At 36.8% G+C, this 17,897-nt stretch overlaps 1 protein-coding gene across 5 annotated transcripts in view; it reads left to right on the forward strand.

The window, feature by feature from the left end:
• Positions 1-17,897, forward strand: part of LOC112143303 (CUB and sushi domain-containing protein 3) — a gene marked incomplete at its 5' end in the record, with an annotated part of 317,263 nt that overhangs the window by 235,395 nt on the left and 63,971 nt on the right. For all 5 annotated transcript variants that reach the window (XM_024267159.2, XM_024267162.2, XM_024267160.2 and 2 more), the window contains 4 exon segments: positions 1,015-1,188; positions 1,938-2,111; positions 5,028-5,213; positions 11,935-12,108. In XM_024267159.2, the coding sequence (XP_024122927.1) occupies positions 1,015-1,188; positions 1,938-2,111; positions 5,028-5,213; positions 11,935-12,108 (708 nt within the window).

A 17,897-nucleotide genomic window follows, 5' to 3' on the forward strand; every position in this document is an offset into this window, starting at 1 on the left:
CACAATATTTATGCTTTATTGGCAATTAAACATTTATTCATCAATGTAGCATAAATATTTCAATAATTAAATTATAAGTGTCTAAATGTTTCTATATATAACAGGTGTAACTTCTTGTACTTTTGACTCTGTGTCAAAAAAGGTCTTCCTGTATGCTGCAGCTTTAGTTGAATGAAAAATTTTGAACTGCATTTGTTCAAAACTTTAGTGTAATTTACCAAAATAAAAAAAATGAATTTCTGACAATACATTAAACTTTTTTTGCTTAGTTGTTTGGCATGTTAAAACTCTAAACAAAAAAGACAAAACTCAAATAACGAATAAATTATTTATTCAAATGTTATAATTTTTCATTAAAGCTAAAGAGCTACAATACAGGGATAAAAGAGCCACAGGTTACTATTCAGCCGCCGTCTTGCCTGCTGCCACCAGATCCTCTTGCTGTAACTTGTCACATTTAACAGTATTAATTTTTATCTAATTAAATTATTTTTTTATTTAATTTTTGTAAACCATAAACTTAAATAAATAAATAATAATAATAAAATTGATGAAAACTAATCATTTTAAATGCAACAAATTACAGAAGTTTTGTGAATTGATCCAATGTTTCACTTTTTACAGTTCACAAACTCCATTCTGATGCATCCACTAAAAATCTGGCTCAAAACTGTACGGATGGATTGTTCCAATGTTGCTCGCCATTTTTGTTGCACGGTAATGTTAGTGTGGGAGAATGAAGGACTCTAAGCTGGTGGGAGAACGTGAAAACAGATGGATGATGGAAAGTAGGGGCGGGTTTAGTCTACACCACAGCTCAAAGTCAAATTTCTGCCGCTCAGCTGAAACTATGTCCAAGAAAACGGAACAGGTTTTTGATTTTTGGCTAAAAGACAACTTGAAACGCTTTTAAAAACAGTCAAAAGATGATCGGAGTGGGAGTTCAAACATAAAGATGCAATACCGCTAATGTCTCTTTATTTATGGATATTTTTTCTCTCTCTCTCTCTACAGCCGGTCACTGTGGTGTTCCTGAACAAATATTAAACGGACAGGTTATTGGGGAAAACTTTGGCTACAGGGACACGGTGGTCTACCAGTGCAATCCCGGGTTCCGACTTATCGGCTCGTCTGTTCGGATCTGTCAGCAGGACCACAGCTGGTCTGGGCACCTCCCAGTCTGTATCCGTAAGTATTTTTACGCCACTTCGCAGACACTCTGATGAGCTGCAAATGGGGTCAGGGAGTCCCTGTGTGTTACTGTTTGATGAAGAAGGGGAAAAGCGGCGGGAAAGTGACGAAGTAGCTTTGCATTTGACGGAAAAAAAAAAAAAAGTATAAAAGAGTTCTCTGTCCAGCACAAGAGACTCTCGGCTTCTGTCTGTTTGCTCGAGTGATGCTCCAGACAAATAAATAAATACATAAACACCCTCAGAATTTTTTTTAAAAAGTTACATATTAAGCTAAAATTAAAGCAAAAAACTTTGTTTAAATTTTAAACGTGTACATTTAAATTCATGTGACAAAAAGACTATTAAAATGCAAATTATTAATTTAAGATTTTGTATAAAATAGGACATTTCTTTGTAGGCTCCATCACAAATTAGGAGTTGATACAAAGACTGATAATTTCTCATTATTAAGCACAAGGTAGTTTCTCCCTGCTGGATCGTGGCTTGTAGACTTATTCCCCACTAGCCTTTGGGGTTAATTGTATTTTAATGACTTTCACTGCCACTTTTTATTTTACTTTTTCTGTTCTTACTTTGAGTTTAAATCCTTTACATTTACATTTTAATCATTTAAAAACCACTTTTGTCCAAAGCACCTTTCAAGGGAACAAATACAAACTGTTTTTTTATGCTTTCTTAGTTCTAACCTTTCTTTTTTTTCTGTACTTGCTCCTTCCATCCGTTGTGCATTGTGGGTAATCTCAGCTGTCACATGCGGCCATCCCGGGAGCCCCATCTACGGCCGCACCATAGGAGAAGGCTTTAACTTCAACGACGTGGTGCGCTTCTCCTGCAACAAAGGTTACACCCTTGAAGGACCTTCCACGGCGCAGTGCCAGGCCAGCCGCCAGTGGAGCCAGCAGCCCCCCTCGTGCAGAGGTAAGATGCCTCCGCGGAGCACCGGCACAATCTATAAATAACCTTTGGTGTCACAGAGATGAAGGAACACATGACAGCTGAATTCACTTGCATCCGGATGAATCGTTTCTTTGGATCACACACTTTTTCTTTGAGCACTCAAAGCCAATAATAAGTCAAGAGAAAATAACATTCTACAGAATAGCCCGTGCTTGATCTTTGCCAAATTTCTGAACAGCGCTGCAGCTAAAGATTCATATTATTTATTTATTTCTTGCATGACAGACTTCCTTTTTATGCATTCCATGCTGCTTCCTGTGAATTAGTCGAAAAAAAAGGAAGCAGGTAGTTGCCAGCGAGCAGGAATTGGATCCAGCAGAAAGAGCTGGAAGAGAATGACAAAGCCTTCGCAGGTGCTGTGGGATTATTCTCTTATCTGGAGCTGGAACGGTCGCAGAAATTCAGCATTAGGCAAATGTGATCGCTGATCAGTGAATAATCTGTCAAAAGCCTTGAATGTGTACATGCAGAGTGTTGATATACGGCCATTAAAGATTTACAGTGGAATTTATCTGCAAAAGTCTATGGGAAAGGAGGATTATTTTTATGTATAAATATGTGCATTTTCTGAAACAGAAATGGAGGTGGCGCTCCTACGTTTATTGATTTGCATGGGCAAAGTCTTCAGCAGCATGGCCTCAGACCAACAGAAATCCAATAATGAGCTGAAAGCAGAATGCCTGGAAAGCGGATCGTAAATGGGAAAATATTTCTTCAATTCAGTTGTCAACGTTTGCTAAAGTGCGTCATAAAAATGTGTTTCCCTGAAAGCGGTGGAGGCGCAGGACGGTGGACTTTCTGCCAGGTAATAGCTGCTTTTTCGGAGGCTGCCAGTTGTAGATTGCACAGGTTATGCTCATTAGTGGCCTGTTTAAATTTGGCAATAACACAGCTGTTGTTGTTTTTTTTTATGTGTCAAGACTCAAGTGTAAATCCATTGTAAAACATTGACACCCAGAGTAGAATAATAGTGAGCCCACTCCTTTATTTTCATGCCTTTTATGCAATTTATATTTACGCATGGCAGTAAATCCTCCATGGTGCTATCCTGTTAAAAAAATGAGGACAGAGGAACACAAAAATCAAATGATATGAAACCAGGGGTGTCAAACATTTGATGGCTCAATGCGGCTCAGTCATGAAAAGCAAAAAATATAAGAATGTTTTTGGGAAAAAAAGCAAGTTTTTAGCCCATTCCATGTGGTGAGTTATGGTTATTTAAAAAAAATGACTGCAATGTGCAATTCCACCACTAGGGGAAGCAAAGCCAAAGAAATACCAGCAAAACAAGAAATGAAGAAATATCTTTGCAAGAGTGTAACACGACAGTAAAGAGTACATTTATTCAATCAAAAATGTACTTCAGTAGAGAGTAAAAGTTGCTTATATTTTTGATACTACAAGCAGAAAGTAGTCAAAAATGTACTTAAGTAAAGTAATGAAGTCTATTTACTCAAGTACTTTACTCCACTGATAAATGATTAGGTTGTTTGTGTCTGAGAAAAAAAATATAACAAAGCTACAGATAACAAGTTGACTATTTTACTGTTATGTTTCTGGTCCGGCCCAAACCAAATCTTTCTTCTACATTTGATTTAGTTGTCTGGAGATACAATAAATGAGAGCATTTTATAAAATATCCTGCCTTTCTGTGACATATATACACATATATTAAGAGATACCATTTTCATTTCTGAGAAAAGCGCCTGGAAACGGCAGACCTGTAAATATCGCAGGAGCGAGATCATATGAAAATGTCATGGCTGTGTTTGTCAAATGTGCCTGTCTGTTCCCACTAATATTTTCTCACATTAAGCCAAGCCTTGTCACGCACCTGCAGTGTTGATCTAATTTGATGTCACCGCGGACTCGCTTGCTTCCCCTCCCTCATCCGTTCTCGGCTGACAGTGCCACCTTGTCAGTGAGATTTTCCAGACTCGGGCCGCATTTAAAACGATCGGTGACACACGTGCCGACGTCGACGTACGCCCAGCTTTAAGGAAAACGGCAGCGGATGCTATTATTGTTGACAGTGTTTAATTCAGCATGTGTTCACTTTTCAACTTTTCTCTGAATATAATGAAGACTGTTTAGGTCATGTCAACACTTCTATTATTAACTCACATGCGTGCGCGCTGACAGACGACATTTATGTAAATAAAGCTTCAAGCAAAGAGACTTCAGAACGTTCAAAGAAAGAAAGCATCCCCAGTGAAGTGACTGCTCAGTTGTTTCTCTTGTTTTCTTGCTCAGTGTCTCGTTAAAGTGGAATCATTCCTGACAGGTTACTGACACATTTCAGATAAGTCAATAACTTTAATGAAAGCTTGTATTGCATAATCGCAGTTGACCTGATATACGCACATATAATAAAAAAAATCTGTCTATATTTCTGATGTCCTGCAGTATAATGAACAATGTGGCGTGCTCTAAATGCATCTTAAAATCAAGCAACCTAATGGACGGAGATCATACATTTTAATAAGAGCGCTTTGCAAATGCTGCCAAGATGTGAATATTCCCTTTGGCTGACATTGCCGTCCTGTGCTGTACATCAATAGTTTACTTACATTATTTTTGCAAACCGCAGTAAACTGATGTTTATGACAGGCTGCCAGGAAGTGTTTTGCTAACATATTTAAATTATCACAGCACTATTATGATAAAAAAGCGGAAGGAAAAAAGAACATTTTTATTATTACTTGCATCTTTTTCTCCTTTTTTAAGATTTATTCCCATCAAATTAGGTAGCGGCATTCATTTTTCTTAACATATCTTCACTAAATTACAAATACTATGTAGTTTTTTTTTGAATGAAGAAATGAATAAACCAAAGAATTATTAAGAATTAACAAACTTTTATTTTGTTTTCCTCAGTGGTCAACTGCACAGATCCGGGAATTCCGGCCAACTCTATTCGGGAAAGTAAAATCGAACATGGAAACTTCACGTTTGGCAGTGTGGTCTTCTACGACTGCAACCCTGGATTTTACCTGTTCGGCTCGTCGGTGCTCACCTGCCAGCCAGAGGGCCACTGGGACAAACCTCTTCCAGAGTGCATCGGTACAGTTCAACTTTCCATTCATTTTCCCTCAGATTTGACTAAAACATCTTACATGGTAACCCAACTACAGTGAAAGGAAGCTGTGATCACCTTATTGATTTTAGCACAAGTTTGCATCAAATGCATATAATTTATCAATGGTTTTACCTGCCTATTGATTTTGGGGTCACAGGGTGGCAGGATCCTGTCCCAGCTTCTGTTGAGTGAAAGCAGGGTACACCCTTGATTTATTAATTTATTCATTTTTATCACTAGTAGATGGTCTTATTTAGTTTTAATACTGGACCAAACAGTTTATGTACTGTTATTTATTTTATTTGTTTTTTAATTAAATTAATAATTAATTAATTAGTTTGTTTATTTGATTTTATTTGTTTGTTTATTTATTTATGTATTTAATTTATAAGAGTCTAGCTGTTCTAACAAATCTTTCATTAGTGTCCACCATTCTTAATTTACCACAAGTACCATCAATCCGTGCATGGGGTTGCTGGAGCTTATCCTAGCCACTTTTAAGTGAGGTACACCCTGGATGGTTCAGCAGTCCATTCAAGGGCAACCATTAATGCCTTTTCTGAAAATCTTTCTAAAATAGTTGCCAGCATGTTAAGTTTAAGCAGTAAATTCCCACAGGGTTGTTAAATTCAGTAGTAGTACTTCTACTCCTACAAATCAAATCAAATCAAACTTTATTAATAAAAAAGCACTTCCCGTACTTGCTCAGGTCGAAGTTCTTTACAGCTAAAAACACAAATAGGCATAAATAAGCAAATAAATAAATGAAACTATTTAAAATAATTGTCATATAATTAGTACATGAAGCATTAGAAACTATTTTTTTCTTTCATAAACTTTCATAAACCTAATAGAATAGACATTCAGTCATGTGACCGGCAGTTTCCATACAAGCTCATCTAATTTGTTATTTAATAAGTTATTGAAGTTGCAGCTTTCTTTAATATTCCTCCAGAACTTTGTCAAATGGTTGTGTTTGTTTGGTTTTATTTGCCCAAATACTCGTCTCATTCTGAATTCTGTTAAATCATTAATCTTGTCAACTCTGTTGACCTATTTCTGGGAAGGATAACAAAAAACAGTTTCATAAAATATGTCCCCACTTTTAGTACGTAGTCTTAAAAAGCACAACAATTCATTATAGGCTGAGTGTGTGCATTATTTATTTTGTTAAATAAAATGACTTTAAAAGTAATATTCAAGGTTTTTTTTATTAATCTGGTTAAACTCTGTAACAGGGTTACTTACTCCTAGGACTTTTTAGGTTGATTCAGTAAAAAAATCTCTAATATTATTTATTGTTCAATACTTAGTGATTTAAAAATGAAAATTTTGTGGACTTTTGGAATAATTGAAATTATGAGTCCTTTTGAAAAATTAAAAAAATATTTTTGATTTTCTAATTTTTTTTCCATTTAAAATAATATTTTTTCAAGAGTTAAAGTTTACATTAAAGGAAAAAGAGAAGAAAAGTGGCAACACTGCGTTCATAAAAAGTAGTTTTCATAATTTGTCATAATAGGTCAATCTTTTAAATGCTTTTAATACAATTATCCTAACTTGTGAAAGTATAACAATAGTCATTAAACACAATAAAGAGATATTAAAAGGATTTAGTTGTAATAAACTAACTTGAGAATTTACTCTTTGGTTTTTAAGCCTTCATGTTTTTATGCTTCCAATAAGGAATATTTATTATGTTGTAGCATGATTAATATTTTAATGAATTACATGTTTCACCATTCCTTTCTATTATGTTTTGTCAAATTTGAGGCTCTAAAAGTTAGTGGACAACGATTGTGAGAGGCTGTGTTGTTTTAATGAATATAATTAATAAAAAAGGAAAAGTAATATATTGAAAAGAACCCAGCTGAACAAGTCCTAAAAGTTTTTTGTTTTTTTTAGTTTGCTTCAGGGGATTCAGATGAAACCCCTGGTGAGCCTCAAAGACAGCAAGAGCAGCCTGGAGTTGGCAAACAACAACCAAAATGAATACATTTATGAAACAAGTTGGAGTCTGAAATGAAAGTTCATGTAAAGATGAAACAGAAATAAACCTCATTTTACTAACAGAAACAGCGGGAGAAATGTGGCAGGAAGCACAGAAACACAAACTCTTAATAAAGTTTCATAGTTCCAGAAGATTACTCATTTACTTTTTTAGTTTGGATGATGGGAGCAGTCTCAGCCTCCAACACCCCAGGGACTCCTAAGCAACGGACACACCGGGCATGTGGCTTCAAGAACCAGCTAAACGCAATATAGCGTTTAGGACAATCAGGGAGGAGCTTCTTCTCCTTCCTTTCTACTGTTTCCTGGCACAAGTCTGCCACCTACAGGTGGAAGAGGCTAGTGTGAAATGTCAAAGTAGTACAAATCTTTTTGTATCTAGTACAACGTTTTTTTCTTTCACAGATACGTATATGAAAGACCTGCTGTCATATTATTCCGACCGAGCACAAACTTCAACTAAATATTTCCATTACCTACGATATTACAAGTGTGAATCTGACCACTGATGTGAGTTATTAGCTTAAAACGCTAAAACTGAACTTTAAATGCTCTGGCTAAAAGCTGAAACGCTGAAGCTGATAGCTTGCCAAGATATTAGCTAAATGCTAAAACAGCCAAAAAAAAAATGGAAAACTGTCCAATTTTGCCAAAACAGTTATGATAATGCTATAATCCTAGCTAAGCTTGAGGTTTGCCTAAAGAACTTTAAAAAAAGTCTAATTTTTTTAAAAAAAAAGCTAGCATATTAGCTTAACTCCAATTTAGCCTATAAAGAACTTAAAAGAAGTCTAATTATGACAAAACATCTAGCATAATACTAAAATATTAGCTAAATGCTAAAACAGCCAAAAAAATGGAAAAATGTCAAATTTTGCCAAAACAGCTAGCATAATGCTAAAATATTAGCTAAGCTCAATGTTTGCCTAAAGAACTTTAAAAAAAAGTCTAATTTATAAAAAAAAAAGCTAGCATAACACTGAAATATTAGCTTAACTCCAAATTAGCCTAAATAACTTAAAAAAGTATAATTATGACAAAACATCTAGCATAATACTAAAATATTAGCTAAACTCCAAGTTAGCCTAACAGCTGGAAAATGTCAAATTAAAAAATAAAAACAGCTAACACAATGCTAAACTATTATCTTAACTCCAAATTAGCCTAATAGCTGGAACAATGTCCAAATTAGCCTAAAACAGCTGGTATGTTACTAAATTATAAAGCTGAACTCCACATCAACCTGTCTGAGTGGTGTCTCTAGCTGAAACTGTACGATGTGCGTTCAATGGATAGGAGTTTTATCCGCAAACAACGTTGAACATTTTGAGTTTTAAACACAGAAGCCTTAAACATACAATTATGTGGGTTTACATGTAGACTTTTCATTGAAAGTGTCCGCTTGAAGACATATTGCAGGAGGGTGAGTGATTGTAGCTTTAGCAGCAGCATTTTCTGAAGTGACATAAGGTGGATAAGTTCCCCCTACCTGAAGCTGCCCTCCTGTCCTCTAGAGCTGGGAGTAGCTACATCTAGTCTGTACTTCATGCACAAATTAGGGTTGCGTCCCCGCCAGAGAGGGGACCTCTGTACCTAATCACCGCAGTCTCTGCCCTCAACTGCTTTTGGACCCTCGTGGCATCTTAACCTTCCATTAAACAGGACTGTTTTACTGAAACATAGAGTTCAAATCATCCAGAGCTTTTCTGACCACATTGCAGAATTTCTTCTGCTACACTGAGCTGCACTGGTGAGCAAGCAAGACATTTTACACTTAGATCCTCAATGACATCATATTTATTCCTTGATAAATCAACACATCAATGTGTCATCACCCAGACTCAATAAAAAAATCACACTTGGACATTACATCACTCTAATATAATGAATGAATGAATGAAATAGTTTATTTAAAGAAATCAGGTTATAATACAGGAAATAACATGTCAATTAATGAAGCACAAGTAGATCACTTGAAACGGAGTGGAAGGAAGCGAACTTATATAATTCCACCCGGCTATACACTGCTTATAGTAACATACTGTACATATTAGACAACACTAATCAACACATACCACATCAGTGGCCTTGTGGAATAGTGTCCCCCTTGGTACTAGAAGGTTAAATCCAAACTGAATCATGCTAAAGACTAAAATGGCAGCCAGTGCCTCCCTGATTGGATTGGTCGTGTAAACCACCAAATGGTTTCTGGGCGTCACCACTCCCCAGGGGATGGCTCAAATGTGAAAAACAAATTTCCCACAGCTACGTAGGTGCATGACTTTAACTTTAGCTTTTAACAGTGGTCGGTACATTACAGAAACAGTCTAGATCGGGGGTCGGCACTAACAAGGAACTATTTCTAAATTAACAGTCAGGCTGCCACAATATTTTTGTTTTAATACGATTTCTGTAGAAGGACAAACATGACACAAACATCCTTTACGTTTTCCAGTTGTTGTGAGATGAGTGTAGATGCTTCCACGCCGTCTGAGTCAGCGCACAGCAGAATTCCTGCCCGTGCGTCTGGAGCGCACGTGAGCGCACGTTGCTACGCGGGTTTTTTAGTCGGGTCGCGAGCTCCACGTACAAATCGGCACGCATTGAGCGCGCTGAATCAGCGCGGGAGCTGCTTGTGGGCGGAGTCTGCTTCAAAGCACAGAAGTACCAAACGTGATCACGAAGGAGAAATGAATCATTACGGTTTGTGTCCGGTCAGGTTAATATGACACCAAGATGAGATGAGCGCTAATGAACAGTAGAAGAAGAATAGAAGAAGAATCTCCTCCCGCCACTGCGTGCGTGACCGCGCTGCTCCGGTGTGGATACCACCTGCTGAGCGCGGCGATGTGCAGGTCTCACACACCGGCCGCGTGCGGTGCGTGGCGGGGAGGAGATTCTCCTTCTATTGTATTTTTACTGTTCATTAGCGCTGATCTGCATCTACAACAGGGAGAACCGAAAGTAAAAGTGTTGAAAATCCCCCAAATCTTTCTGAAGACTTTTGTTTTCACAACTCTGTCCTTTTAAATGTCTGACTATAAGACTCACGCGCGCTCCAGACTTGGAGGGCAGGAATTTAGGTGTGCACGCGCTTATATTGACTCTTCATTGAAAGTGTTGATTGACGCGGCCAGTGTGGAAGCACCTTAAAGGTGCACGTTACATTTTTGTGTTTTTTTTTCAAATCCTCTAAATAAAAATGACATCAAAAATCGTATTTCTTTATTGCATTTCTTTAATTTCATCAAAGCAATGAAACAAACTGTAATTCATTCATATTGTAGTGATGGTCTCAGACACGCGCTGGGCTTGCTGTCGGTCTGGCAGCGCAAGGAATTGTGGGTTACCCATTCTTTTGTCTGTCTGACTGGAATTGGATTTAAGTTTGGGTTTTCCTCAATGTGTTTTGTTGTCTGACTGTTGAACATTTGTTGGCATTTATGATTTTGTCCTGTTATGTTTGAATTCTTCCTGCACCTGGAGTGAGAATGAGGGAGAGACTGATCAGGACCCCCTCTCGTTGTGTCGTCGAGGGATGTCAAAATAAAAGCTCAAATGATCATTATGAGGTTATTCAGCTTTTGTCAGATAATTTTGACGCTGCGATGTCTCATCAACTTGTCATGAGGCCAAAAATGATGCTTATATGACGAGAAATAATCGTTTATTTGACACATTCTCCATGTGTTACTTACAGTGTACGACTTTTATAAGCCGATTCAATTAATGCGGCTCCAGACAAATTTGGTTTTTATTGTATTGGTCCAAAGTGGCTCTTTCAACACTTTGGGTTGCCGACCCCTGGTCTAGATGTTGCTTTTTGGTATTGCATTTTCCTCTTTGGTGTTCTCAAAAGTTTTTGTAAGAAGGTCAGAGAAGGTCAGAGAGTTAAGATCTGACTTACTATTGAAACTGATTGTCTCTGATCCCTTATAGCTTATTCTAAGAACACAAAGTAGCAGAAACAAGATTAGATAATACATCTGTACCTTTATATGGAACACTAGTGTCAACTTTTCAATCAAAATGAACACAAAAGGAATAAAATATTGTGTTTTTTATGTTTTTAATATGATTTTCTCTATAAAACCCAATAATTAAATGAACGATGGTGATCAAATATTAAAACGTTTGGATATGCAGGTTATTTTTTTCCTTTTTTCTGAAGATGTTTCACATAAAGTTGTCCAACTACTTTTGAAGCTGAAACTTTAAAGAGCAGACGCAAGTCTCTAAATACTGTATTAAAAAATAGAATGGGTTATAATAAGTGATAGCCTATTCTTGACACTTAATGAAACATTCACCATTTGTTAAAACATTATTTTTTTAAAGAGTGTTAAGAACAATATCTCTCTAATGCACAAAGATGTTCATAGCCACTGTGTATACCTATTTATAGGACATGATTATGACAAAAGTGCTGTCGAGAGCAGCCGATTTTTGTCAAATGAATGAAGCAATTACTGTCCTGAACGTGTACTTGTATCATGAGAATCTCATTGATGGAGGGGGTAAGGGCTTCTTAAATTTTATAAGATTCAAACCAAAGCGCTATAAGACTAGCAAATTTAAAAAATAAAAGATTACAAGAATGAATGAGACATCAGGTTTGTATTTTATCAAATGCATTGGAGCAAAAATCTCCATCCATTCAATCACTGCATTTCTTTTTCTTGACCTTTTTGGCAGAACTGGACTGCGGCCATCCGGGTACTCCACCCCATGCAGTGATAAGTGGAGAGAAGTTTACTTTTGGCTCCACTGTTCGCTTCTCCTGCCTTGGAGACCGCCAGCTCATGGGGGATTCATCACTCACTTGCCAGCTGAATGGACACTGGAGTGGCCCTCTGCCTCACTGCTCAGGTACACAGAGATGCTACTCATTCCAACATGTTCATTTTTGCATATTTAAAACAGCATCTTGGCATTTTTCCTAACATATTTTACTAAATTAACCTACTCACATTGCCTAAAGTAAAGATGATGTTCAAGATCTGTGTGAATAAAAGGAACAATCATGATATTATTATTGCATTAAATATATTTTTTATTGTTTTAATTGGTGCCAGAGGTGGTTTGGGAAAAAGTATCCAATATCTGTTTCACATCAACAGCATCTTTTAATAACAGGTTTGCCTTAAAAATATTAAAACCTTAGAGATCTTTTTAGCAGAGCTGCACACTGAAGGATAGCAGATGAGCAAATATTAAAAAATGCACTCCGTACACCAAGCTGGTGTAGCACCTGAGTTCCCCGATATTAATAGCGTGTTTAGTAAGCGATCAGCATACTGAGGTCATTTCCTAACCATTAACTGGGACACGGTAGAGCTTTTAGAGGATTTAAAAATGACTCCTGTGTCCCAGAATGTTTAGTGTTTATTATCCCCAATTCTCCGTCTACTCTAAGCATTTTTGAGGAAATGCATTTAACAATCCACAGATTGAAATATGTTGTGCATTTGCATTTGGCACCAATGGTAGGTCAGCGCCAAACAATAATTCCAGCCCATTATTCCTCTTCTGTTAACTTGCATGGAGGTGTAACTTCACACCTCAGCTTGAAAAATGTGCAGAAGCACATTTCGCTCTCTGCTGCTGACACAGTTGAGTGAGCAAAATCACCCGTGACATACGCTAAATGTGAGCTATTGCAACTCAAGTCTTTTGCTGAACTCACTGTGTCTTTGGGTCAGAACGCCAAATTATAGTTTCTCCTCGTGATGCTTTTTGACGGCATGGAAAAACAGCCTTTTTGCTAAAAAACAAACAAAAAAACAGTCAACCCTTTAATCCTCTAACGCATTTTTCCTTTCCATCACACTTAAGCCATCCTGACCATTAAAGTGGATTCACAAAATGTTCACTTAATTTTATTTTTTTTCTTCTCGTGACCCATACTTTACATGGAAAGCAATAAGCTAACACAATCTTGAAGATACTGAATTATATAGGATAGCAGAGGTTAAAGTGTGCCTAATACACTTTTTTCTTGGTTTTGCGAAATGTAAAAACACAGAAAGCAACAGGCAGTATCAGGGTTACGAGCATCAAAGGCTCAGTGAGGTAAAAGTCAAATAAATGCAGAACTGTGTGTTCTCAACCTGAGCTAGTGCAAGGTGCACAGCAGAACGGGCTGGGAAGGGAAGAAAACACTGATGTGGGTCTATAGAGCAGGGTCCATATGTCACTGCACAAAACACCTACAGAAAGAGAACAGCAATCGGCTGACCTGGACTGTACATGTATGGAAGATGGAGCACCGCCCTACTGGGTCAAGCTATTCCGATAGTTTCACAGAAATGCTGTAATAGTGCTTGTAAAGTACCCCATTCCCCTTTCTTTAGACTGCAGGAGATGTATTATTTTGCATATTGTTTAAAATTAGAACATGTCTGTATTTTACAATCATACAGTAAATTCAATAGGGTAGCTGTGGTAGAGTGGTCAACCTCTGATAGAAAGATTTCAGGGTTTGACTGTATATGAGAACTGGACGAAGTGAGTGTGATGTCACCTGTATGCAAATGCATAATTTAAATTCTGTCCCTGTGTTTTGCCTTGTTGGAGCCAGAAATCCTCAGTAAGTAGTGATTGGTCTGAATCTGTCTGAGTTATTGTTTCTATGACAACCATCTTCACCAATCAGGAGTGAGAATGTTGGAAGTCCACACCCCTACCACTTGAAAGCGACCTCGAGAGAATCTAACAATCAAATGTTTTGAATGCTTGGCATGAGATCAAATTGTCCAGTTTATAACTTAAATAATTTGCAATAAAGAAAAAAAAAATATTTTATTAGTACTAAAACACTGTTGGCTAACTTTTGACACCACTGGAAAGTTGTTCAGGCCAGTAGATTGTTGACAACCAAAAGCAATACACTTGTTAGCCATGCTAAAGCTAACACGATAACGAACTACTGTTAAAGAATCAAAGATGGGCGGGGCTTTTAAATTGGAGCTGCAACTTATAAAATGATGTGGGACTTAAAACACTTGACCAATCACAAAATTCAACCGTAATACCTCATGTTAACCTGTAGGGGGCAGCACATTGACGATTTTAGACTATAATTTTGGTTATTAAACATATTTATTTTAAATTGTCAAAAATGTTGGCAATAACCAACAAACAGGACTTTTAAAGCCCCATTTATAGAGTTAAACAGACAAAAACGTTGAATTAGGGTTTGGTAACCCTTTAATTTTGGATTTTGGCTTCCTGACTTCCTGCTTGGAACGCCAGGGAGAAGGGTTTAGTTTCCATATACTTTCAATGATTCAAACGTGTGTCATTGGGTAAGACACTGAACCCCACATGACTGCTGGTGGTGTGTTCGCACCCAGCATGGTGACTCTATCACCATCAGTGAGTGAATGTTTTTGTGCTAAAGTAAATGGGACTTGTGGCTGTAAAGCTCTTAATGAAGGTAGAAAGGTGCTATATAAGTATACACCATTTGCCATTAAAGAAAAAGCATCCTTTGTATGATCTGAAATAGCCACAAAAGTTCAGCAGATAGAGAAAGACAGCAGATATCTGAGCTTAAGAAACATCTGACCTCAATATTTTAAAGGATTTTCTCCAGTTTCGTGGTCATGGTTGGTTTAACAGAAAAGCATAAAGGATTCTGTTACTATTTAAGTAGTGTCTGGTTCGAATTGGTGACAAATATACCTGACCTATTTTTTAAATGTTACCATATTTTGTTACAAGTTGAATTCTGCTACCCCTCTATATTTATTAATTCTAGTTTTTGGGGGGAAAATGCTGTTACACTCTTTTCAAATTCTTATTTTATATGATTTCAGTAAAGTTAGGTTTAAATTTATAAGGTCAATACATTTTTTGATTAATTCCATAAACACTTAAGTGTATTTTGATCCTGACTGTTATTCCAGTGGAGTAAATCCGCTTTGAGACAGGAAGAAGTCATCCTCCTCAGGAAAAGTCTGAAAACACTTAGACAAAGATGACAGTGAGGTAACTGCTTTAGAGAAGAGGAGGAGAAGCACAATGATATCAACTGCAATGATATCATATACAGTAAATACTGTTTGTGAAGAGTAAATTGAGTTGGGAGAGGAAATGCACCCAGTGCATCATGGGATATCCTACAGCAGCATGACTAATAGGAAGGCTTAGGGTCAGTCAAGCCTGCCCTAACTTTAAGCCTTATCGAAGAGGAAAGTTTTAAGTCTCTCCTTAAAGGTAGAGTGGGTGGCTGCCTTCTGAAGCCAAGCTCAGAGTTTGTTCCACCAGAGAGATGAAGGCTCTTCTCTTCTGGAAGCACACAAAGTGACTTTTGCACATTTTCTTATGAAGCTGGTTGGTGGCTGTAATGGAAAAATGGAGAAGAATTCTCTGACCGGTATTCTGCAGGAACGCATCCGCATGGATGTCACCCTGACATCAGCTCCTTCTTCAACACTCTTGCAGAACTTGTGATTTTCTTAGAAAATCACGTTGATGGCTGATTCTAGCAACTTTCAAGACTTGTTAGGGAGACTGTAAATGCTTGTAATTTTAGAGGTCAGAGTTACTTATTAAAAGCAGAAGACCAACACTTAAATAAAGCAGTTTTATGGTTTTGGTAGATCAGTGTGGTTCAAATATTTTATGGTTTTTCTTGTTCTAAAATGTGGTGCATAATTATAGGATTCTTTGCCAATATGCACTTTGATTTTAAAGGCAATTTGGCACACGTTATTGAGACAACTGGGTCAGCTCCCGAGCGATTACCACAAATGAGCCCTCCTAAAGGGAGGATGATTCAGTCCTTCACTTCTGTGACATTTATCTCATGCAGAGTGCTGACAACGTGGACTCTGCTGGTTAATTAACTAAAAACAGGAAAGCACTTTATTAAAAAAAAAAAAAAAACTGTAGAAATCTAAAACCAAACTATCAATAGCAATACAGATTCTATAAATCTGTTTAACCTCATTCACTGCATTAACCCTCTCAGGGCCAAATGAAGTTTTAGGCTGAATCTGAATTCATATATATAGCTATCAAAACGGAGAGCTATGGAAAAAAGGGGTCTTCAAATTCGGACGACACTCCCAGTCGATGATGTCATCAATAGTCGCCACTCGTGCTGGCCGATTTGATGATACATATCATGTGGGCAATTGAAAAAGGTCTATCTTGTCATTTCTCTTCTATCTTTTTTATTTGTTTATTTTTATTGCTGAATTTTTGTGCAAAAATGTGTTTTCCTACTAAGAAATTTGAAACTATTGTTTCAAAAAAATGTTTGTCATTTGTGACGATGCAGTGATATATTAATTGAAAAAAATAAAGTTAGAGAAAAGTAAGTAAGTCAACTTTTTTCAGAGAACACCTGAAAAAATACTTTATTGTGGTATACTGTGATATATATATATATATATATATATAAAAATGAAAAAACAAAAAAACTGTGTTTGCATGTACCTGTCAGACTCCCTTTGACATGTTTGTGTAACTTAAAGGGTAACCAAACTCTAAATCAATTATTTAACTCTATAAACGAGACTTTAAAAATGCTGTCTGTTAGTTATTGCCAAATTTTCGACAATTTAAAATAAACCTGCTTAATTCTTGAAAATATAGTCAAAAACTGTCTGTGTGCTGCCCCCTACACGTTGAATTGAGGTATTATAGTTACATTTTGTGATTGGTCAAACCATGTAAGTTCCACATCATTGCAGAAGTCTCCTGTCAGGATCTGTAGGTCCAGTAATAGTTACAGTCCTGTTCCACAGCCTCACCACAATAGCTGGATTCTCTCATTTCGGCTGTGGGTGGAGTCAGCCTCCAACTTCCCTGTTTGGTTGTCCTTTAAGGACAGTATTTTGAACTAGTGGTACACAAGACATGGTCTGATGTGTCATGGATAATTATTGAATTTCAGCGAAATGGTCAAAAAACCATTTTCAGGATTTAAATTCTGTGTTCCTTCCCGTGTTATTCATTAAAAATATTAAAAATCATTAAATAATTTGATTCTTATTAAAAAAAAGTTTGATAAAAACTATTCTATATTGTAAATACATACTATAGTTTACTTTATTCATGTTAATTAATGCTTAATTATGCATTAACTAACATTAACAACCCTTATTGTAGAAGTTTTTTTTTTGGCATTTTAATTTAAGAGTGCGTTTTGTCAGTGTGTGAAAAATGATTCAAAAAGTAGAAAAACACCGCTCAAGGACATTCCTATTTGTCATTCGTAATTTTAAATGTAAATTCATGCTGTATTGTTGTCAGGAAGCTCGTGAGTAGAAGAAGAGTCTGCTGTCAATCTCTTTTCGGCCACTAAAAGACGAGACGGATCCACATCTGCTTTAGTTAGCGTCCGTTTACAGCCAATACCAGAAAAGGAAACCGCAGCCCAACTTAGGAGGGGCTGCACGTCTGAAGAGTAGAATAAGTGAGAGTCTATACGCCTCAGCAGAGTTTTCACTGGCAAATTAGCAGAAAATGTTTGAGGTGATGCAATTAGTGCTGCAATGTTAGCAAGAGAAAATATGTAATTGGCTTGCATATGTTTGTTTCTCTTTTTGAATCATCCGTTCTGAGTTATTGTTTTTTTTATGTGGAGAAAGTTTATCGGATGCTGTTTCTGCAGGATTAGACTAGTTATAAAACAGACACATTAA

This window comes from Oryzias melastigma, linkage group LG16, assembly GCF_002922805.2.
Source record: "Oryzias melastigma strain HK-1 linkage group LG16, ASM292280v2, whole genome shotgun sequence".
NCBI classification, from domain to species: domain Eukaryota; kingdom Metazoa; phylum Chordata; class Actinopteri; order Beloniformes; family Adrianichthyidae; genus Oryzias; species Oryzias melastigma.